General features: G+C 45.3%; 1 protein-coding gene across 2 annotated transcripts in view; it reads right to left on the bottom strand.

Moving 5' to 3' along the window:
• Ror2 (receptor tyrosine kinase like orphan receptor 2) overlaps nucleotides 1–19,098 on the bottom strand; it is a 210,053-nt gene extending 190,955 nt beyond the window's left edge. Inside the window, exon 1 of one of the 2 annotated variants that reach the window (XR_006853761.2) lies at nucleotides 18,763–19,098. Coding sequence is in view for 1 of the 2 variants with exons in the window: in XM_046453916.1 (XP_046309872.1) it covers nucleotides 18,763–18,859 (97 nt within the window). In the remaining variant the exon portion in view is untranslated. The remainder of the gene's footprint in view (nucleotides 1–18,762) is intronic. The other variant, XM_046453916.1, reaches the window with a different exon arrangement.
• Between the last annotated feature and the right edge of the window lie 4,130 nt (nucleotides 19,099–23,228).

Here is a 23,228-nt window from a genome sequence, read left to right as displayed (position 1 = left end):
GGACTCGAACCTCCAGAGCCATGAGCCAAAATTAACCTTTCCTTACCTCCCAAGTAGCCTGTGCCAAGGATTTCACTATAGTGACACAAAGCTGATCGACACAGTCCCCATGGAAATTGTCCCAACAAGGATGAAGAAAGTCAATACATTCACCTTGTTACATTCCCAGATGTGCATCCAAAGGCAGTGCATGCTCAGCCCCCTGGGCACACCACACTGAACGGTACCCTTTAAAATATCTGGATGCCCCCACCACACCCGGGAAGATTTAATTAGGATCATAAGCAGGGAGAAGGGGAACCCAGCCACCATTCTTTTTTAAAGTTCTCCCCAGAAAAGCAGAGATTCCCAAATCCTGCACACCATTAAAATCCCCTGGAAAACTCTACACCTAGCCTGCACCCCACCCCAGAATAATGAAAAGCTTCAAAAGTGAATTCCTCGTGCTGACAAGGTTGAAAACCACCAAGTCAGAGGACATCAAGAATAAACGGCAATAAGAGGTTGTGAGGGGAATGGGAAAATAAACAAGGAGAGATATGAATTACAGTGGATGGGGTAGAGAGAGAAGATGGGAGGGGAGGGAGGGGGGATGGTAGAGGATAGGAAAGGTAGCAGAATACAACAGTCACTAATAGGGCATTATGTAAAAATGTGGATGTGTAACCGATGTGATTCTGCAATCTGTATTTGGGGTAAAATTGGGAGTTCATAACCAACTTGAATCTAATGTATGAAATATGATATGTCAAGAGCTTTGTAATGTTTTGAACAACCAATAAAAAAGTTAAAAAAAAAAAAAAAAAAAGAAATGATGGTGGAATGTGATGATCATTGTTATCCAAAGTACATGTATGAAAACACAAATTGGTGGGAATATACTTTGTATACAACCAGAGATATGAAAAATTGTGCACTATATGTGTAATAAGAATTGTAATGCATTTTGCTGTCATATATAAATAAAAAAATAAATAAAACTTAAAAAAAAAAAAAAAGAATAAATGGCAGTGTTGCATGCCTGTCATCCCAGAGGCTCAGGAGTCTGAGGCAGGAGGATCATGAATGCAAAGCCAGCCTCAAGAAAAGCAAGGTGCTAAGCAACTCAGTGAGACGCTGTCTCTAAATAAAATGCAAAATACAGCTGGGGATGTGGCTCAGTGGGTGAGTGCCCCTGAGTGCAATCCCCAGTACCCCCACCAAAAAAAGGATAAAGGGCAGAACCGTTGAGTACCAAAGCTGAGGCACAGGAAACTAAAAGCCATAATCCTGAAGAACAGAACAGAAATATGGTCAGCCTTCAGCATCTACAAGTTCAGCATCCAATGACTCCACCCAACAACAGCAGGCTGAAAAACAGTGTTTTAAGCTGGGTCTGAACTGAACATATATAGATGTTTTCTTAGCAGGATTCCCTAAACAATACAATGTAACAAGTATTTGCACAGCATTTACATTGTACTAGGTATTACAGATAGTCTACAGCTGATTTAAAGTATTTGGAACAATGCGCACAGGTTATATACAAATACTACACTTCACATAGGGGAGCATCTGTGGCCTTTGGTACCTAGGGGGTCCTGGAACCCATCTCCCAAAGATACTGAGGAATGAGTGTGCATTCAAAGGTATGATAAATAAAAATGAAACTAAAATAAAGGAAGATTTCATCTGCAAACTCAACACACTTCTCAAGAGAAACGGATGTGGAATGCCTGTTAACAGGACAAGGGATGAAGATGCTGAATTCTGAGAATTCATAATAATCCTTAATAATTGTTTTTTTTTAATTTTCTAGTCATTTAATCTGACAGGTATTTTACATCAAAGTTTTATGTAAAGTTAAAGAAAACAGCCAGGTGTGGTGGCACATGCCTGTAATCCCAACCACTGGGGAAGCTGAGATAGAAGGATCACAAGTTTGAAGATAGCTTCAGCAAGACCCTGTCTCAATATTAAAAAAAAAAAAAGAAGAAGAAGAGGAGGAGGAGGAGGAGGAGGAGGAGGAGGAAGGAGGAGGAGGAGGAGGAGGAGGAGGAGGAGGAGGAGGAGAACAATAAAGATAGGTAGCCCGTAGGCTCAATCCCCAGTGCCACCCAAAAAAAAAAAAATTAAAAGTTAAAGAAAATAAATTAAGCAAAAAGGGAAAGAGAGAAAAAAACTAAAAACAGAAAATATATCCCAAAATACAACAGAATTAAGGCTAAATATGTCACTTCAATAAATGTAACTAAGAAAAAAAACTAATATAAATATAATACAAACTGATAGGATCGAAACCTAAATAAAACTATGTGTTCTATTTAATATGTCTGACTTCAAACAACTAGAAGATAGAAAAAATTTTAAATTCCAGGTACTGTACCAAAGTGGGAAGAATCATAATAGGAATGTAATACATGGTTTAACTGGAAGTAAAAAGGGAGACTTTAAAATGACGATGGATAAAAGTCCCGACAGGAATGTTGTTAGCTTACGTAGTTAACGTCAGTATCCAAAAACAGAATATAAAATTTAAAGTAAAATCAGAGAAGCACAGGATACCTTTAACTCACCTTCTTATCTTGAGCAGATCAAGACAAAACCTATGAGTAAAGATACAGTAAAACTAAACTACCTAACATACAAGATTGCTCTTCCCTGAGATTACATATAAGTTCCCATGGGATATAATAAATCATAACTATATTTCAAGCCTCCAAAAAAGAAAAACTCTAACTCCCCAAACCAAAATACAGCAGATCACACTCTCAAAATGCAATGGAACTACAAAGTGACACCTTAGAAATATTTAAAATTCTTATTTAAAAGGTTTGAATGACGGAAGAAAGAAAAACTGAGATCACAGACCATTTGGAGAATAATAATACTGAAAACCTTATGCCTTATGTAACACATTCTAAAAGCCAGAGTCAAAGCTACCTTCGTAGGAAAAATTTATACCCCTGAGAACTTGCCATACTTATTATCAAACTGTTCTAAGATTCGTCTAGAAAGACAAGTGGCATTAGTCAGTAAAAATCTGGGGAAAATGAATATATGATTAACAACAAAAATGTTAAAGTTTACAAAGTAATGGTAAATTAAAAAGAGATAGAAACCGAATATTCCAGAAATAACACCAAACTGACCTGGGAGTTTTTATACCAGAAAGGGGAAAATAAATTTTTCACATTATGGATAAGAATAGGTTATACAATACAGGATTTCAGGGACTCACGTTTTTTTAAGGAGAATGAATTAAGTTGTATCTTAATTCCACATAGGAACTGGGGCAACTCAGTGGTGGATCACATTGTTTGCATGTTCAAGGTTCTGCTTTCAATCTGCAGCAGCATAAATAAATAATCAAATTCTATATGAGCCAGAGTCTTAACTATAAAAAATAAAATCATAGAAACTCCCCCCAAAAGGATAACTTTTTTTTAAAATAGCGTGGCAATGGGATTTTAATGTTTGATTAAAAACTCAAAATACATAAAATAAAAGCTGACTTAATTTGATGCTATAAAAGTTTAAACTTTATGGGAACAAATCTCATTCCTAAAGTCAAAGGACAAGCTGAGACAAAAAAAAAAAAAATTTCATATGATTTAGAAAATGACTCAACATTCCTAGAAATACCTGTAGAAATTGGTGAGACAATTGAGAACTAATAGGGAATTAGTAGAGAAAGGAACAATTGACTTAAAATGAGACCCTTGTACAAAATGAAGATATGATTTCTATTTTTCGAACTCCCCAAGGCTGCCTGTAATTTCCAGGGTTGGCCAGGATCTGGAAAAACCTGAAAAGTTCAGGAACTGCTGCTGGGAGCATAAATTGCTACCACCTTCTGCAGACTCTATCAAAAACCCAGCTACATAGGCTTAGCATCCCTCATCTGAAGATCCATAATCTGATGCTCCAAGATCCAAAACTTTTTAAGCACTGACCTAATGCCCAAGTGGAAAATTTCACACCCAACCTCATGTGACAGGTCATTTTCAAAACACTGGCACATCAAAAACACTATATAAAATTACTCTCATGGGCCGGGGACATAGCTCAGCAGTAGAACATTTGGAGAGCATGCACAAGGTTCTAGGTTCAATATACAGCTCCAAAGAAATAAAAAGGGGGGGGGGGAGGGCTAGAAAGCAAGAAAGAAAAACTACCTCCAGTTTATGCCTATAAGTTATATATGAAGCACAAATACATTTCATGTTGAGACTTGGATCCCATCCCCAAGATATCTCATTTATCTCATTATGTACATGCAAATATTCCAAAATGTGAAACAGTTCTGATCCCAAGCATCTCAGATAAGAATACCTTGTAGTAACTTGGACAAAGAAATTTCATTTCTGGGAATTAATTCCACAGATACTCATACAAGTGCAAGGAAAAAAAAATGTCTAGAGATGTTTGATGCAGAACTGTTTTACATAATACCTAAAACCCATCTATAGATCAGTGAAATAAATTATATACATTTACAAATGACAGATATTAGCAATGCTTCTTTTTTTAATGAGGTAGCCTGAAATGAACTAATACAGAAAGATTTATAACTATTGTAATGAGAAAACAGCAAACTTCAATTCGGTATGTATTGAGATGCTCTCACTGTATAAAACAAATAAAAGACACTATAATGTGGATGAACACTGAAAACCTCACATGCTAAGTGAAAGAAGCCAGGTACAAAAGGTCACATAGTGCATGATTCCATTTAGATGAAATTTCCAGAACATGCAAATCCACAGAGACAGAAAGTAGATTAGTGTTTGCCAGAGACTGAGGAAAGGGGAGGAGGGGAATTGGAAAGTGACTGCTGATGGATAGGGGACTTCCTTTGGGGGTGATGAAATGGTTCTGGAACTAGACAGCAGTCATGGCTGCATAATACCGTGAATGGACTAAAAGCCATTTTAAAACAGTTCATTTTTTAGTATGTGAATCTTAACACAAATATTTTTAAAAAATAATCATACAAAGGAGACACACAGACAAGGAGGGGTGCCCAGGAAAGGTTCAGAATGAAGCATGTGGACCTGGGGAGAAGGTATGGGAAGGAGGTGAGAGGCCAGAAGGGCTCTTCATTTTACAGCTTTCTTAGTGTTTATGTGTGTGTGTGTGTGTGTGTTACTGAAGTTTTTTGGTTTGCTTTGGTTTTTCTTGGTTTTTTACTTAATCAACTAATAAATAAATCTAACTGTATTACCCTGATATAAAATTAAAACAGTTCAGAAGAAAGTTAAATGAAATCTCTTTTGATCATAACCCAAAGCCAGCAGGGACTTCTTGGAGGCCTTTGCTTCCATAAAGGACAGAAAATATGCAAGTAATGTATGGTGAGGGGTTTCCACACGGTAATGTTTTTTAAAAAAGATAAAAACTTATAAATAAATAATTGGCTCAAGCCAAAGCTCTCTCAGCCTCACAGGGACCCTCTTGCCCCTGACACACACCAAGTTCAAAGCAGGCCTCTAGCTAGGGAAAAAAGGAATTATGAAGAACATTTTTAAAAACTTAATCCTGTGCAGCTCAATTTATATCTACCACTAGCTTACATTCTTTTTCTTTTTTTTTTTTTTTGTTTTGTTTTAGCTTGTTTTTAAATCACCCCAGCTTTTAGAACTCGGAAATGTAGGGTTATTTAAGCAGAAAAAAAAAAAAAACAGACTATTTTGGTTTTAATTGTAATTATAATTTCTTTAAAAAGTAAAATAAATGAGGCCAACATTTAGAATAATAGCAAAAAGAGAGAGAAAATGAACCTTATTTGAACTCTGAAAACATATACAACCCTTCACTAATGAGGGGTAATTGGGATTGGGCTGTGCCTTACGAAACCATGGATTTTCCTTCTTCTATAAGAAATTGAAGATGTCATTTTCTTTCTAAAATAAAATTTTCCAGGTAAAAAGATAACATTCTGAATCTTGCCAACAGCGAAGGAAAAACTGAAATATGTTTAAAAAAAAAAAAAAAAAACACCTCCAGTCCTAAGTCCCCAGAGGCCACCTGGTTCCTGCCAACAACCTCAATATGCATATCACCAATTCCTCCTCTGATCACAGCCCCGTGGTGCACCCCAGCACCCCAAGGCTGCACTGCATCAGTGCCTCTCCCAGGAGCACTGGCCAAGCACCCCTGCTCCCCTCCCCTGGGGGTTTCCACAGAAGCTGGAGGCCCAAATGCCCACCCAACCCCACACTTTTCTCTACTGGCTGCCTCTTTGCTTTCAAAGACAGGACAGAGCTGGGTGAAGCCTCCTCTGAATGCAAAGAACAAAGAAATGCACTTCCAAGAACTCCCTCCCTGACAAAGCTTCCTGCCTCCTGTGGAGCTGCCAGGGTCTCCGGGGGAGCCCAGGCCTCCTCTCTGCTCCCACTCCCAGATGTCCAGTCTGTCCCTACTTCAGAGGCTTCCAGGTCCCGCGTGAATCACTCAGGCTGACAGCCCCCAAATCACACAGGCTGACAGCCCCTCCATCCCACCCTGGTAAGGATGCCCGCTTTTGTTGGCTTTTGTCTTTGCTTTTGCCCAGAACGCTGTAAAGGAAGCAAAAGCCAAAAGACAAGTAGAGAGGAGAGATACTGGCATCAGGGAGCTAGGCCTTGGGAGCCACCTGTTCGGCTATGACATCTGGGAGATCCCCACTGTGGAACCACACCCCCCAATCAAAGTCCCCAAACCTAATCAAGGCCCTTCTCTCCCCAGCAAAAAGCCAGAGGAAGGTTCAGGGACAGATGGACAGTTGACCAATGACCTCTGGAGAACAGGCCTTGAAAGCAGAGGCGCCCACTGTCTGCCACGGTGAGCACAGGATGACATGCTCTCCAGGAAAACGGAGGTGCCCTCTAATGCCAAGTGATGCCATGTCGGGCTGGGGCATACTGAAGTCCCTGCCCACAGCCCCAGCTGCTCTACAAGACATACGTCTCTGCCAGCCAGATTGGCCCTGGTGGGGGGGACCAGTGCTGGGGGCCAGAGTCAGTCAGCTCTCCTCCCCAGAGCCCAAGCACCCAGCCACACTTCAGGGGAACCGTCTGATCAAGTACATTCTTATACAGAAACTCTAAAAGTAAAACCCATAGCAAGCAGTACCGGCTGAGCAGGCGCTTATGTGTGTGTGTTTGTGTGTGTGTGTGTGTGCATGCACGCATAAGTTCACTGTGTTTTGAGCGTATCCCCCAAAGTTCAAGCACTGAAATTTTAATCCCCAAAGTTATATACCAATGGCATTTGGAAGTGGAGCTTCTGGGAGGATTAGAAGAGGTCTTGAGGGTGTGGTCCCCATGATGGCCTTGGTAGTCTTCTAAGAAGAAAGGAGACCTGAGCTGGCACACTTGTTCTGTTCCAGAGATGATGCATGTGCTGAGTTATGATGCAGCAAGAAGGCCCTCACCAGATGCCGGCACCATGTTCTTTCCAACCCCCAGAAACATGAGCCAAATAATCCTTTATCCTTCATTCTCTTTTGTAGGTGGGGAGCAGATACAGGGGATGGAGCCCAGGGCCTTCTGTCTGCCAGGCACCAGCTCTCCCACTGAGCTGCAGTCTTCTGATATAATAACATCAAAAAAGGGATTATGACAGATACCATAGCCAGTACCACGACCCAGGAGGCTTTAACAGGAATCTGCCGTCTCACAGTTCTGGAGATCGCAAGCCTCAGATCAAGGAGTTGACAGGGCTGCCTCCTTCAGAGGTTGCTTAGGGAGACAGTGTCAGGCCACATTCCTGGCTTACACAGCCCTGTTCCCTGGAGTCACCCTCAGTACCTTCTTTCACATCACCTCCCTCCACATGCGAGTGCATCTGTGTCCACCCTAAAGACCTCATCTTAATTTAGCACCTCTGTAAAAACCCTTTCTGCAATTAAGATCATGATCTAAAGTACTGGGAATTGGCACTTCAACATATCTTTTTTTTTTTTCTCCTCTCAGGAGGGCTTCAATTCAACACATAACACTCTAGTAACATTATAATAACACATATAGTAACACTATAGTATTCTCTTGATGAAAAAGTCAAAATGTAGCTCTGTCTTAATCGCCATAAAAACTGCAAACTGTGTTTCGAAAGACACCTCTAATCCTCTATTTCCACATCCACATTCTTTTAAATTTCCCTTAATTTGCTTTAATGTCAGAATATCAAGAAGATTCAGATTCTTGTGGCCAGTTACACAAGGTAAAAGTATTTCAAGTTTATGGAATAAACTCTGGGATTCTGGAACTAAACAAAGATGGCTACTTCGGTCCGCAGTAAAACAAGCTAAATCCACAGATGCCTGTGGACACAGTATTGGTCTGGCTGGAAGCTAACTTGTATGGAGGGTTTCCAGAAAACTTTAAGTACGTCTAAAACGGAGTGTGCACCAATCACTTTGCAAAGCCCAGACTCCCCAGTGGGGAGTCTGAAAACCCACGGAACTAGCCAAGCCAAGTTTCCTGCAACTGCAACCCTCCATTTCCCCAACTGTTCAGCTGCCCCAAAGATCCAAATGCGCCCCTAGTGAGTTTAGGAACTGCCAGGGTCTACTCAGCAAACTGATCCCACCTCTTCCTCACCGTCCCCTCAGGTCAGGACAAGGGCTTTTTATGAAGCAAGGTGGAAGACAATGGGGGAGAGGCACCTACTATGTCAGCGGCCCCCTACTCATTGGTCATCCCCCAGCATCCACAAGGGACTGGTTCCAGGGCCCCTGAGATACCCAAATCCACAGATGTTCAAGTCCCTTCCAAAACACAGCGGAACTGCACATAAACTACACACATCTCCCTGCAGAGTTCAATCACCTCCGGATTGTTTACGTATCGTTTTATTCATATGGATTCCACACAGGACTCAGTGTGTGGCAAGTTCAATTTTTGTTTTTTAGAACTTCCTGGAAGTCTTTTTTTTTCCTCTCCCCCATCTGCGGTTGGTTGAATCTGCAGATGGGAAGGGCCCACTGCATTCCAGCTTGTAGAGATAAATGTTTTCCCTGGGAGTTTAAAGGAAGGGTACAACTTGGGGATCACTAGGCCTCGGAGGTACAAATGGTACAAAAGACCCTGAATCTTTTTTATTCTCATATGAATGCAGCCTCCTTGTTAGAATAAATACATAAATAGACAACTGCAGTTAAGAGAGGAACCGACCTCTTCCCCTCCCCAGGCAGCCCCTCCCCCACTGAAGTGCCCCTCCCCCAGTACTGGGAATTGAGCCCAGGGCCAGACGCACTGAGCTACATCCTCATTCATCCCTTTTTTATTATTATTTTTTTTATTTTTATGACAGGGTCTCACTGACCTAGAACTTGAATCTTCAGCCTCAGCCTCCGGGGTAGCTGGGATGACAGCTATTTTAAGGTCTTATTCTTGAAGTGAGAACCAATGTAGAAATAGGAGAGAAGCAGGAGTTACTAAGTCAATGATATGCAGTGCACACCTATCTCTGTATAATTTGATTTTCTCCCATCCAGAAGAGAACCTCTTTGAAATCTCCCTCATTAGCACTCGCTGGTTTCTGTATTCACGTTAACTGCTACACATTAACCCACAGCTGAGAAGGTGTGTGGTTTATTTAGCTCCCATTCAGACAGGTAGATTTTTCCAAAATTGCACCATTCCAATGGCATGCACCATGAGCAGCTCATGTACTGTTCAGCAGACCACAGAATATGTGATTTTAAATGTTAATAAACTTTGCCAAGTGGCCCTAAAAGGGGAAATTTACACACCACAATGCCACACTCCCGCACTGAGGTTTACACACCCCCTACTTACTTCCTACATCAGCCAGTTGGAGGAGTCAAAAGAGCATTGGGGGCTGGGGTTGTAACTCATGGGTAGAGCACTTGCCTAGCGTGTGCAAGGCACTGGGTTTGATTATCAGCACCACAAAAAGTAAATAAAATAAAATAAAGGTCTGTTGACAACTAATATTTTTTAAAAAAAAAAAGAGCATTGGATTGTTGTTTTCAAATGGACAATTTCTTGATGACATGGCCAAATTTTCCCTATAAGTAGGTGGCCTTCTGTATGAATTCTTCTGCAGTCTACCTGACCGTACCTTTATTCTAACCCCTCCTTTCCTTTTTCCTCTTGTGGTGCTAGAGACAGAACCCAGGGCCTGGCACCTGCTAGGCAAGCACCGCCACTGACCTACACCCCGGCCCTTCTCAGGAGCTCTTTGCGGGTTCTGGAAGTCCACCGCTTCATCTGTTCTCCTAGCTGTACACACTCTCTCAGCCCACAGCCTGAATTTTCAAGGGAGATGTCAAAGCCTTCACATCCACAGGCAGAAAACTGAGTATTTTGTTGTTGTTGGAAAAGTGGAGGAGGAACACCCCTGAACGCTAAAATGCCTTCTTCTCCCCTTTCTCCACCTTAATGTTGGGTTTATTCTGATGCAGAATGGCCCGGGCCACGGTCGGCTTCGGGGCGCTTCTCCAGGAGGTAGTAGGTGGAGTGCCCACCAAAAGACAGCTCTAGGGAGAAGGGAAACGGGAGGCCCGGAGCAGCCAAGGCTGAGCTGAGCTTTTCTACACCTGTGTGCAAGAATAAGACCTGGCGGGGCGGAGCCACAGACACTCTAAGCACCCATGACAGGAGCCCCAAGCTGTGTGCCCAGGACCCAGGGGCCACACAAACGCAGAAAGAAAGAAAAAAAAGCGCTTTCTGGAATTCAAAGCCCAGGGGAATCCCAGGGTGTGGCTAAAGAAGGATTTGAGTAGGGGCAGGGAGAAGAACAAAGACTGGGAAGACCAAGGTAAAGGGGATGCCCTGTGAGTGAATCCGGAGCGAAGGGCCCTTTCCAGATGCCGGAAAACCGAGGAGGACTTGAATATCACACAGGAAAGACTGCGGCTGACGTTGCTCTGTGACCGCAGTGCAGGATTATTTGGAAAAGAAAGTTATTTCCAAACTTAATTCTAACACATTTAGGGGGTGGGGGGGATGCTGCCTGGGACCCACGCAGCTGGCCAGGGGAAATGAAAACAAACAACACTATGTGGTCACTATTGATTGAAGCCAGGCAAAAAATATATGGGTGTTCTGTTTTAGTCTATTCCTGCTGCTGTGACAGATATCACAGACTAGGTAACTTCTGAAGAATAGAAATGTATTTCTCACAGTTCTGGAGGATGGGAAGTCCATGGTCAAGGTGCTGGTAGATTTGGTGTCTGCTAAGAGCTGCTTCTCTGCTTCCAAATAGGACCCCAGAGGGGGAAAACTCTGTGTCCTCACTTGAAGGAAGGCAGAAGGGCAAAAGGCCTAGGCGGCTCCCTTCAACCTCGTTTCTAAGAGCACATGGAAAGGGTGGAACCCTTAGGACCTCCATCACACTGGGTGGCAGTTTCCCCATATGATTACTGGAGGGACACAAACATTCAGATCACGGCAAATTCACTGTAATACTCTGATTTTAAATATATGGGAGTTTTCTGTGATAAAAATGGTGAGGGGGAAAAGCAAAGTTAAAGTTCTGGCCATCCAGACAATAAGACTGAGATGTTTCAGTCCCTTCAATGAAACGCTATCTGGCCTTAAAGGCACCTGGATCCTGCCCCTCCCCCAGTCCCTGATAAAATCTTAACTATCTGAGTCTTTCTTCTAAAAGAATGTGCTAAGCTTTACACCTTTCAACAGCCATACATTTGTATCATTTACCATTTTTAATTCATTTTCAAATAATTTCAAGTTGATGGACAAGTTGCAAGAATCCCCACTGAAACTCCTCGCTCAGGTTGGATACATTTTTGCATCTTGCCCCAAGGGCTTCAGAATATCAGGCTTCAGAATATCAGGCACACATTTCAGCTTCTGAATTGAGAACAGGATGCAGACCTCAAATCCCTGGATCCCTCTACATTTTGGTGTGTAATTCTTAAAAGCCAGGACATTCCCTTACTTACTGAGAAATCCAGGAAAGCTAACGTGAGCGACACTTTTTGATATTTTTCACCCACCTTCCGGTTTCATCAGCAGTTCCAATAACACCCACAGCAGCACGTCCTCTCCCCAGCACAGCTGCATTTGGCTGCCTCGCCCTTCAGCTGGACCCATCTTGAGCTGTTTTGCCTCTCACAACACAAATTGACAATTTGTAGTACAGGCCAGTTATTGACAAAAATGCCCTGCCTCTTAGCCTTGCCACTTTTGCTCATGATCACATCTAGGCTCTGGTCCCCAGCTGGATCAGTGTCTATCTGCCTGAACTCCTGATGTTAACTTGGATCACCCAACTAAAGGGCTGTCTGCTCTCTTCAGAACGTATTTAGTCATGATCCTCCATATAATTATCATTGCAAAATTCAATTTTTCCAACTTGTCTACCTTTATTAGTGGGACATTTTGCTCTATGGAAGTGCCCTAGCCTCCCCAACTCCCCCATTTATTTCTATTTTGTAGTGAGTTAAAAAGGGTCCCTGGAGAACGCACAGCCACTCAGAACCTCAGATGTGACTTTGTTTGGAAATAGTCTTTGTAGAACTAATAAGTTAAAGAACTCAAGATGAAATCACCTTGGAATCAAGGTGAACCCTAAGTTAATGACCGGTGTCATTTACACCCAGGGAAGAAGGCCATGTGAAGGCAGAAGCAGAGATCAGACAGATGTGGTCACAAGCCAAAGACACCGGAGCCATCAGGAACTAGAAATAGCAAAACAGAATTCTGCCCCCTGGAGTCTTCTTAGAGACCAGACCCTCCTAACACAACGATTTTGGACTTCCAGCCTCCAGAACTTATAGGAGAATAAATGTCTATTAAGTCATCCAGTTTGGGGTACTTTATTAAGAAAGTCTTAAGAAACTCATATGCATATTTACTTACTTAATATCAACTTTGAATCATGGATTCCTTTTTTGTTCCATAAACAATCCATGCTTATTTTTCCTGCAATGATCTCGTGGTCCCACATAGGGCCACTGGAGTTCCTTCAAGCCAGCCTCATGTACACCTGACATGCCCCATCACTTGTGGTCACCCACTCGCTTTCTTCGAAGCTCAACTTGCATTTTTCCTGTGGCAGTCACATAAGCAGTCATTTCTCCACGACACACTAGCTCCTTTAACATGCAGCAATGCTCAGAAACACAGATCTACCAACTAGAAGGCTCAATGTTATGGAGGTGCAGGAAACAGCTGTTGTGTATAGAATTCAATGTTTTACATATTATGGGTTTGTAATTATAGCATTTATATCTCTATACATATATGCACACATATGCGAATATATGAAATCATGAGTTATACTGATCCCTCCAATTCCAAGCCAATCCCTCCATATCCTTTCTTGCCATCCCTCGTTCCATATTTGTGTCTTCTCCAATGAGAACCCTGGTCCCAACACTATCATCACAATTCTCATCACCAAATCCTGTAATTCATACATGATACTTTCAGAACTGCTATCTTGACACTACTATAAAAATCCGAACTACTCAGATAATTGCAAGATTTGCTTTCAGATGGCAGCTGGTCTATAAACTGAGGCTACCCGGCCACAAATCTAAGGCTTACTTGATCTCAGTTTCTTCCTTCCTTCACCTCACCCCATCAAACGTGGTCCTCTATTCCTTTCTAAAACTGTAATGTTTATGTATTTGCTAGCACCCAGTTTTAGTTTCCCTGCCATCTGTAGTGACTTAATTTCTTTTTGAACCCATAAGACATCAACATGTTTCAAAAATAAAAAACACAAAGAAGATAGGGGAATAAGTAAGAATAAAAGGAAACTAACTGGACATAATAAAGACCACATAGAAAAAGGCCAACACTAACATCGCACTCAATGGTGAATGACTGAAAACTTATCAAAGATCAGGAACAAAAAAAAAGGGTGCCCATTTTCAACACTTCTATTCCACACAATACTAAAAGTTCTAGACTAAGCAACTAGGCAAGAGAAAAGAACAATACCAAGCATCCAGATCGGGGAAAAAGAAGTCAAGTTGTCTGTTGACAGATAACATGATCTTACATATAGAATAAGATCCACAAAAATGCATTTTGAGCTAATAAACAAACTGAGCCAACTTACAGGACAGAAAAATCAACACATAGAAATCAGTTTTTGCATTTCTCTAAATGAACAATCCAAAAAAAAAAAAAAAGAAAAGAAATTAAGAAAATACCTCAATTACAATTGCAGCAGAAAAGAATATAACACTCAGGAATGGATTTAATCATGGAAGCAAAGGACTTAAAGAAGATATAAATAAGTGGAAAGACATTCTGTGCTTTCAAACTGGAACACATAGCACGATAAAGATGTTAATATTCCTCAAAGTGACCCACAAATTCAATGCAATGCCCGTGGAAATCCCAGAGATTTTTTTTTTTTTTTTGTGGCTACTTAAAATGAAAATGAGGCCGGTAAGGTAAAGGAATTGAATGCATTATTTCTTTTAATTTCAAATAGCTACATGTGCCTAGCAGCTACCATATTCCACAATGAAAGTCTGCAGTGATTTCAGGCCAAAATGTTTCTGTAATTTAACTGCACATTGTGTTAACCATCCCTCCAGGAGGGTGTGGAAACCATTAGGCTGGGAGCACTGGGGATTTGGGGGGGGGGGGGAACGACCCTCCCCCACTCATGGAGGACTCCAGCAGCAGCCACATTCTCCCCTGATAGCATATCAGAAGTGACAGCATGCTTACTGAAGCTCATTCCAACCCAATTAAAGACACACACACCCACTTCCCACTGGAACCTAAGACCTTCTAAAGGACAAGCTACTTAGTCGAATTAAGTTAAATTTTTCCGTAATTATTTCCTTCCTTTTGCCTTTTGATTTTTGTTGTTGTTGTTCTTTCAGAGTTAGAACTTAAAAGAACCCCCGCCCCCCAAGAAATCCCATAAATGGTGCAAACCACACCAACACAATTCCCTGTTTTGGAAAAGCTTTAATGAAAATTCCCAACATTGTTCAATCACTCTTTGGCCACTCTTGTTAATATGATTTTAAACAGATTACATCCCAGACAGTTTTTACGATAACTGCACATGCAAGCAGAGCTGTCCCGCCCTTGTTTCCAACTTGGCAAGCTCCTCCATAAAACCAGATAAATACATGCCAGAAAAAGGAGGCGGGTACAGAACCTCCGCTGGTTGCAGCCATAATTAATGGGCTGCAGCTCCTCTCGCTCCTTGGATTTCTACTCCAAAACCGGAGAAGCCCCTTCTACCCCTGATCTAACTCTCCGGTTTCGCTGGTGGAGTGGAACAATGGAAAACCAAAGAGCCCAAAGCAATGTTTTCCTAACTAGTCCTTTTGGCCCAAAAGTCCTTTCACAAAACTGCTACTGGCCATGCAACTGAGGGACAATCAATCAAAGTGCAGACCTCACCGACAATGCCTTCTCTGCAAAACAAGCCCCAGGGTTCCTCTGCTTTGAAACCTTGCTTGTGAGTGGTATTTCAGGCATCCGCTTGGAGGTCACCACAGGGTTCCGGAAGAAGGACACATCCTAACGACAACTTTCTCTACAAGGAACAGAGTTACCACCAATGGACGAGTACAAGGAAGAGCCAGCCCTGGTGGGAAATAGCAAGGTGAATACAAAGGTGAGCAACCTAGCCTTTCTACCACGAGGGAGGGAGGGAGGCAGAGACAGTACACACTAGAGTTCCCTCTCCAAGTTTCCAGGGGACGGGCCAAACACACACCAGAAGCCTGCCTCATCTTAAGAGGATGGTTATAAACCTGGGGCAGGGGCAACAGCAGTGCATTTTCTTGTCCCTGATATACAACCTGGAATTACATAATTAGAACCCTCCAAGGAAAAAAGACTAACAAGGAGTCCACAAATTTTACAGCACTTGGTCAGACTAGCCAGGTCCTGCCATCACCCAAGCACTTCACACCCAGTTCTCATTTCAATGATAATGATAACTCTTCCCATCCTGGCCTCTCCCTCTCCGTGGAATGCAAACAGTTCTCTGGTGGAAATCTTACTAAAGAAGGATTAATCTTCCCTACCTGTCAGAGAAGTTGCTCCTTACTCTTGCATATCTAATTCCACTGCCTTCAGAAAGAAAGATTCCAAAGGAAAGAGCCCAGTAAAATTCAGGCTCTCCTGGGCTTCAAAAGTTCCTGAGGTTAAGACCGGGCTGTACGTTTGGGGGCAACAAGTGACTCACTGCAAGTCACACCATAATAGAGAGGAACACGCAAACACCAATTACAGCTGCACTGTGAATAAACAACAGGAACAATGCTTGACAATAAAAATAGAAATGTCAATGCACATTGCCTCATAAATCTGCAGACGCTGTCACCCAACAGTACCCATGGAAAATGAGCATCTTAAAACCCAGGTTGCTTTCTTGCACATGAAATATTAAAAATAATTCTTGTCAGCCTTCAAACGACAAAGTGCAGCCCCTTAATTACAGTGTCCACCATAGTTCATAGTGTTCAGGTGTCAGGATGACATTCTTCTCAAACAGACACCAGGACTCAAATTGATCACATTATTAGAAACTGAAAAATTTCAAATGTGTAGACCTTTGCTGGGTACACCGCCATAATAAGAAAAACATGTTGCTTACTATATACACAAAAACTTCTCTTTCCTCAAAGTCTTCTTATACAATATGTTTTCATTTATTTCATTCTAGATGGGTCACTATCATCATTTATTATGACCATCACTCCAGGGATCTGAGCCAGAAGTAAACATTACACTGTCCCATGAAAGGAAAGAGGACTCTAAAGGAAGAAAATATGGTACCACATCAAGTATTTGTCTTCTTAGGAAGACATTTTCTTCCTATAAAAATGTAGAGTAAGAACTCAGATATCATTTTAGAATCTTTTGATGTTTCTGAATAGTAAATCACTTCGTGGACAAAACATGCTCAGATTAGATACTGAACACCTAAAATTTCCTGTAATCAAATAACTTTGTATTCATATTTTAAATATGAAATCATCATATTCTTGGGACTTTCAGTTAACCTAGCAGTTCAGAAAGAAAAGAATTATATCCTACTTTTTCCCCCTCTTGAGTAGTATTCTATCACTAGAAAAAGGGTTCAGAAATTAAAGAAAATGTCCCTTGGATGGCTTTGTTCATTAGTCCTCACTTTCAACTGGAATATGGGGGTGTTTAAACTACTCCCGAAATGCAAGCGACTTTCCTTGTTACAATCTTGATTTAAGCAATGGACGCATCGTCCTTCCTCATCACCCACTCGAATCCCTCTCTACAGCAAAACCTCCCCCCAGCCACACGGTTAGCAAGGCGGAGTTTTGCAGGGCAATCAACCACCGCGTGGCCGTCAGCAAAGGGTGCGCCACCACCACCGCCACCGCACTCGAGAGGCAGCTTGTTCAAAGCCCCACCCCTTCCCACCCCCAGCAAAAGGATCACTTGGTGGTAGAGAGGAGGAGGATTCTTGCAGGGGAGGTCCTGGAAGTTGGATGCAGAAATCTCGACAGAGATCCTTAGAGAAGGACACTAACATGGAAAGTGGCTTACTTAGTTCATCGTGCACTGTGAACGGTTTATGCTTCAATGGACAGCGATATAAATGTAAACCTCCTTCCAGATCAAGTCCTCGAGAATGTTGACGTCATCCGCATCTGCTTAAACCCCAGCGCCCCCCAGGAAAGGGGGGCTCAGCCTGCGGCCGCGCGTCCATTGGGCCAGCCAGAGCGGCAGGGCCGGATACCTCGGGCGCGCGGTTCGCGGCAGGACGCGGGGAGAGCCGAGCGCCCCGCGGCCTGCAGCTGCCCCCTAATTCTCACTGCCGGCAGGAGTGCGGGAGGAGAGCGGATAGTGAACCCCCTGGGAGTGTGCGGAGCAGACCTTCGCAGCCTCCAGTCCTCCGGGGCCTAGAGGCCCCGCCCACCATCCCCCAAATCAGCGGGGAGCCCGGAATCCGGCCACGGGCGCCCCCGGCGTCGGCACCGCGAGGACCAGCGCCACCTCCTAGGGGCACCCCGGGCAGGTCCCCCAGCACCGACTTCTGGGTCCACGCAGTCGAGCCCGTACTAAGCACCCAAGGGTCAGAGTTGGCCCAAAAGGAAATGCCACCGCCCCGCCCCTCGAGCCTCTCGCCTCTCGCCTCCTCCCGGGGTCCTGGGGTCCGGGTATGCGGCGGGGGCCCCCAACCCTGATCACAAGAAACGCCACTTCGGCCACCCCCAGACGGTGAGGGAGAGGAAGACTCAAGAGCCCACGAAAGGGAAGCCGCGTGCTGCAATCAAGCGGCTGGAGCGAGCCGGGTCCGGACCCCGAGTTGCGAGCCGCCAAAGCGGCTTCCCCGCGCTCGGTCCAGCCCGAGCTCTCGCCGGCCACGAGCCCGCCCTGGGGTTAGGAGCCTCGGGAACAGACGTGGGTTCTGGGGTTCCTGTGCCCTGCAAGGGTGACTTCGGGAAGAAGGGCCGAGTCGGGTCCTGAGTCCCAGGGGGCACTTCTGCGCACGCTAGTCCAGGGCCCGGACTCGCACTCGTGCTCAGTCGCACATTCGCTCGGTCACACCTTCAGAGAGCCCCGGCGATGGGCTCCCCAACGCCGCCCACCCCCGGCCTCTGGAAACACTTAGCGTCCCCAGAGCGCGGCTTATTGGAACCAGCTCAGGCGGCCGGGGGCGCGGGCCGGGGCGCGGGGCCCAGCCTGGCGCCGGGCGCGGGGCGGAGAGCCCTGCCCGGCGCCCCTCGCTCCGGAGGACGGGCGCCAGCGCGGGGCGGGGGCCAAAGCCACGGAGGAAGGGGCGAGCCGCGAGCCCACGGCCTGCGCCACGAGCGGACGCGCGGGGTCTTACCTGAGGTCCCGGGTGCGGAAAGCAGGAGCGCGGCAGCTGCCCAGACGGCCCGGACGCACAGCGTCGCCCGCCGCGGCAGCGCCAAGCCCCGGGCCATGCCGCTGGCCGTAGGGGCCGGGTGGCCCTCCGCCAGCCGCGCTCGGCCTTCAGGCTTCGGGCCGGGGCGCGGGGCCCGGCGCCACCACCCTTTATGCAGCGCGTCTGCACCTCGGTCTCCTCGCGCTCCGCAAGCTGGTCCTCTTCGAGGACCTCGTCGTCCGCCTCCTCTTCTGGCCTGGCTGAGGCGCTCGGCTGCCGCTGCGGCGCCGCTGGCTGGGGAGGCTCCGGGGCGCGGGCTGGGCGTCCCGCCGGCCGCCGGGACGAGCGCGGGGGGCGGACCGCGGGCGGGCGCGCAGGAGGCAGGGTCCCTGGCTTGCCCGCCCCGAAGGGTAGAGCGAGGCCGGCGCCGGCGCCCCCTGCCGGAGGGACTCGCGGGCAGCGGGCGGGGCGCGCGGGAAGCCGGGGGCAGCCTCCGCGTCCCGGCGGTGGCCTTCTGCGCCCGCCTGTGGGTTTGCGCCTCGGACCGCTGGTACACAAAGGTGGCGCCTTCGGGCGTCCAGTCGGACCTCGCGGGAGCCGCCCACGGTGCACAGGCGTCCAGAGCAGTTGCCACCAACCTTCGGGGGTCGGAAAACCCGGAAACGTAGGTCACAAATCAGAGACTCCAAGCGACACTTCACCCAACCTCTGTACTGGGGCAAATCATGGAGCCAGGGGTCCCAGAAACTCAAGACCCGGGAGGAAGAGAAGCAAGGGCTTGGCAAAGGGGATGTTCAGGCAAAGAAACCGTCACCGCGGGCTCCTGGCCAAGGCCCGTAGGGACAAAGATGTCCCTCCAAAATGCTCAGGCACTTCTGGGAGTGGAGCTGCGTGGAGAGAGCCCGCGGGAGAGCGATGCTATCTGAAGCCACCGCAGCTTTTGGTTTACTGTTAAAAGCAAATTGTGTCATTTTACCCATTAAAGGTCGAACGCTATTTGTTCTTTGCAGAACCCCAGAACATGCAGAATTAATTTGCTTCACTTGTAAAAGACGTTTTGAACGCAATTCAAATAGCATACTTTCTTGCTTATTCTTGGTTTTGCTTAGCACATGCAAAGGTCTGGATTTGGAAGGCCTGATCCTCTTGTTTGTAACTGAGGAATTTTCTCCCCCCCCCTCTCTTGGAGGAAAGATTTGGATTATCCTGCCATTCTGTTGTTTGTTTTCTGACATTTATCTTTTAACTGATTACCAAGCAGTTTGTTTAGTGTTTTTGCTGGAGCATTATTCTCTGTTAATTGGTGTGAATTAGGGAGAGACCTGGCCTCTGTGCCAGACCCACAGGAGGCTGGTGAGCTTGCCTGCCTGGAATTGCCCCCCACAGATTCAGACATGGCAGAAAATAAAAGTTCTCTAGCTATGGTCAGCTGACAAAATGGCTGGACCAGCCCAGGCCCCACCCTGTTCAAATTATTTAGGCCTCAAGCTCTCTCTGCCCAATTTGTCTGGAGGAACATCTCACACAGTTCTCATTACTAATACACATTAGGGGGTCTGATTGCAGCTGGCCAGGGCCCCACTGGAAATCCAGAGGAAGAATGGGAAAAAAATGCCCACTCTTGGCTGGGTGGTAAAATCATTATCAAACTTCCTGGACCCCAAGCTCCTTCCTCAGGCCATCCTTCTGCCCACACTGGTGCCTCTGAACTGGGGGCTGCTCTCCAGGGTGTTGTTTGAGGTCTACCAGGTGTTTATCTTTGGGTTTTTCCTCATTTTACCTTTCCTTGGGGGCCCTTACAGATGCTTTTAGAATAAGCAAGTTTTAAGAGTTGGTCTTGAAGCACTTAGTTCCAAACCCCTCCATTCTGGAAGAAGTGAAAAACAGACAGAGGCTGCAAAGAAGGGTCCTCTGAGCCCTGCTCCGAAAAACTCAGTCACTCGGGAAGACTCTGACACTTCTATGGGACTGTGTGCCTTGGAGAAGGAGATCCTTTGGCCATTTCCCATGGTTTTCTTGTCAATAACTCCAGCCTGCGTTCCCTGTCTCTCACTCCTTCTTCCCCCTCTCCCTCTTGGTTCAGAACTGAAAGATAAACACAATAAGTAAAATCAGGAAGCACAAGCCTTCTCAGTGACTAGCAAAATGACTTAGATCCAAGGCCAAACTGCAGGTACACACTCCTTCCCACCTGTTAGTTATGAGTTGCTTCATAACAAAATGCCGCAGAATATAACAGCTTCAAACAGTAAACTTAGTTTATCGTTTCACATAATTCAGCAGGCCAAAAATTCAGGAGAGGCTTAGCTAAGTGGTAGTTTCAGAGTCCCCCAGGAGGTTGCAGGCAGATGTCAACCAGAGTTGCAGTCACTGGAAGCCTTAAGGGACTGGAGGATTCTCACAAGGCCATCTCGGTGCCTTATGCTGGGCAGATGAGTGCTGAGTACTGAACCTCTCTATGGAGACCTTGACTATGGTCACTGCATGGCAACTCACTGACCCCAAAGGAGAGCCACACAGTAGGTGCAGTGTCTTCTATAACCCAGCCTTAGAAACGCATAGCATCATTTCTGCAATGCCCTGTTGTCATGTTTCTGGGCCCTCTTCATCACAGAAGAGATCTAGACAGGAACATGTACACCAGGAGGTAGAAATCATTGGAATCCCACATCACCTCTATGGGAGGCAGCCACATGGATAGGCCTCGGGATAGGCCGCAAGCAAGAGGGAGAGAAAAGGTGCACACTTTTCTGTACTAGAAAAAGTAAAAGGCCATGCCAGGCACTCCTTGCAGGCTACAACAAGGCCTTAGGCACCAGGGAAGAACATTCCAGGTGGAGTGAAGGGTCAGAGTCAAGGCTTCCAGCCAGAGATACCTGAGAAATATCTGAGGAACATCTTGGAGTCCAGGTTGGAGACCGTGTGGCTTAAACTGTGTTTTCCTCATGAATAGTAATGTTGAGTATTTTACATTTTACTATAGTAACATTGCATTTTTTATACCCATTGACTATTGTATGCCTTCTTTTGTGGAAATATGTCTTCAAATATTTGGTTAATTTTTTAATTGGATGATATCTTCTCATCTTTGAGAAATTTTTTTTGAGGAGTTCTCATTTTTAAGAGTTCTTTTATGAGTTCCAGATGCCAATCTTATTTCAGACTAAGACATAGAAATGTACTTGTCCAGTTGCTGACTTGTCTTTTCATTCAAGAAGATAAACAGCCAAACTCACTAGGATAGAAGTCTCCATTTCCCCACTCTGTGCTCCTTACCTGTCTGACCCCCTGAACTTACACAAACAGCTTGGCATAGTCAGGAGAGATCCAAGGTCACTAAACCCAAAGACCATTTTCATTCTCCCCTTTAGCCTTTCTGCAGCACTCTCTCCTGGACCCCTCCCTCCTCAGCTTTGATGATGTCAAGTACTGTGGATGCCCTCCAACGTCTTTGAGATGGGCTCACAGAGGGAGGGAGGAGGCAAGGTGGCTGTACAAGTCTTGGTAAAGTAACACTGGCAGTTTCCATATTTCCAGCTTATAGACTACATAACCTGCTCATAAGCTCATCCTGAAATTACACATCCATCCCAAACCACGGTGTTTTTGTAAAGCATATTTTCTCTCAAACCATTTATTTCTCTGCACAGCTATTTAAGCTTTCCTGTCTCCAAAAACTCAGATTCAGAAACAATAAGCCAAGGATTCCGATTCTCACGAGAACTACAAAAGTCAGAAGTTCACCAAGCTTGAGTGTCGTAGTCATCGTGACAAAGAAACCATCTTCAACTCCTGATCTTTTTGTCAGGAAGTGGGGGCTGCAGGAGGAAGCTACAGGAAATCGTTTTTTCCCTTTGTAGTTCATCGTTTGTATGAAGAAGGCTCCCACCTGGCAGGTGGTGATCTTGGGGAGACTCTGACCAGTCAAAGCTCTAGTCTGAATCTCTTTAGTCAGCTGGGCAAATAAATGTCTCACGGTTTATTTTCCTCCCTTGTCACCAAATATGTGATGTCTCAGCTAACACCAGATATCTGACGGAAAATCAGGTCGGCCTCCAACATCTGAATTCCATTGTGACACTAACCGCCCAGAGTCAGCCTCAGACTTCACAGGTTGAAGGGCTCAGACCTCAAGACTGCACTGATGCCAGCTGCACCTACTGATTCCTGGGTGCTTACCTGGGATTTCTGTCTGACTTGCTACAAATGCAAAGGTTCCCACAAATCCCTCCTCTAAAACACCCTGCAGAACTCCGGAACACACTGTCCCTTACTGTTACTGGTTTACCATAAGGATAAAGGATACGACTCAGGGATCACCCAGTGGAAGAGATGCATGGGGTGAGGTGTGGGGTTGAGGGGAACGGAGCGTCCCTGCCCTCTCCAGTCACATCCATCCCCCCAGAACCGGGACCTGTTCACCAGCGTGGAAGCTCTCTGAACCCTGT

Source organism: Marmota monax, unplaced genomic scaffold, assembly GCF_021218885.2.
Source record: "Marmota monax isolate L192 unplaced genomic scaffold, Marmota_monax_Labrador192_F-V1.1 WCK01_AAM20220418_F8-fsc00217, whole genome shotgun sequence".
NCBI lineage: Eukaryota > Metazoa > Chordata > Mammalia > Rodentia > Sciuridae > Marmota > Marmota monax.
The sequence above is the reverse complement of the archived record's forward strand: the minus strand, read 5'-3'. Positions and strand labels throughout refer to the sequence as shown.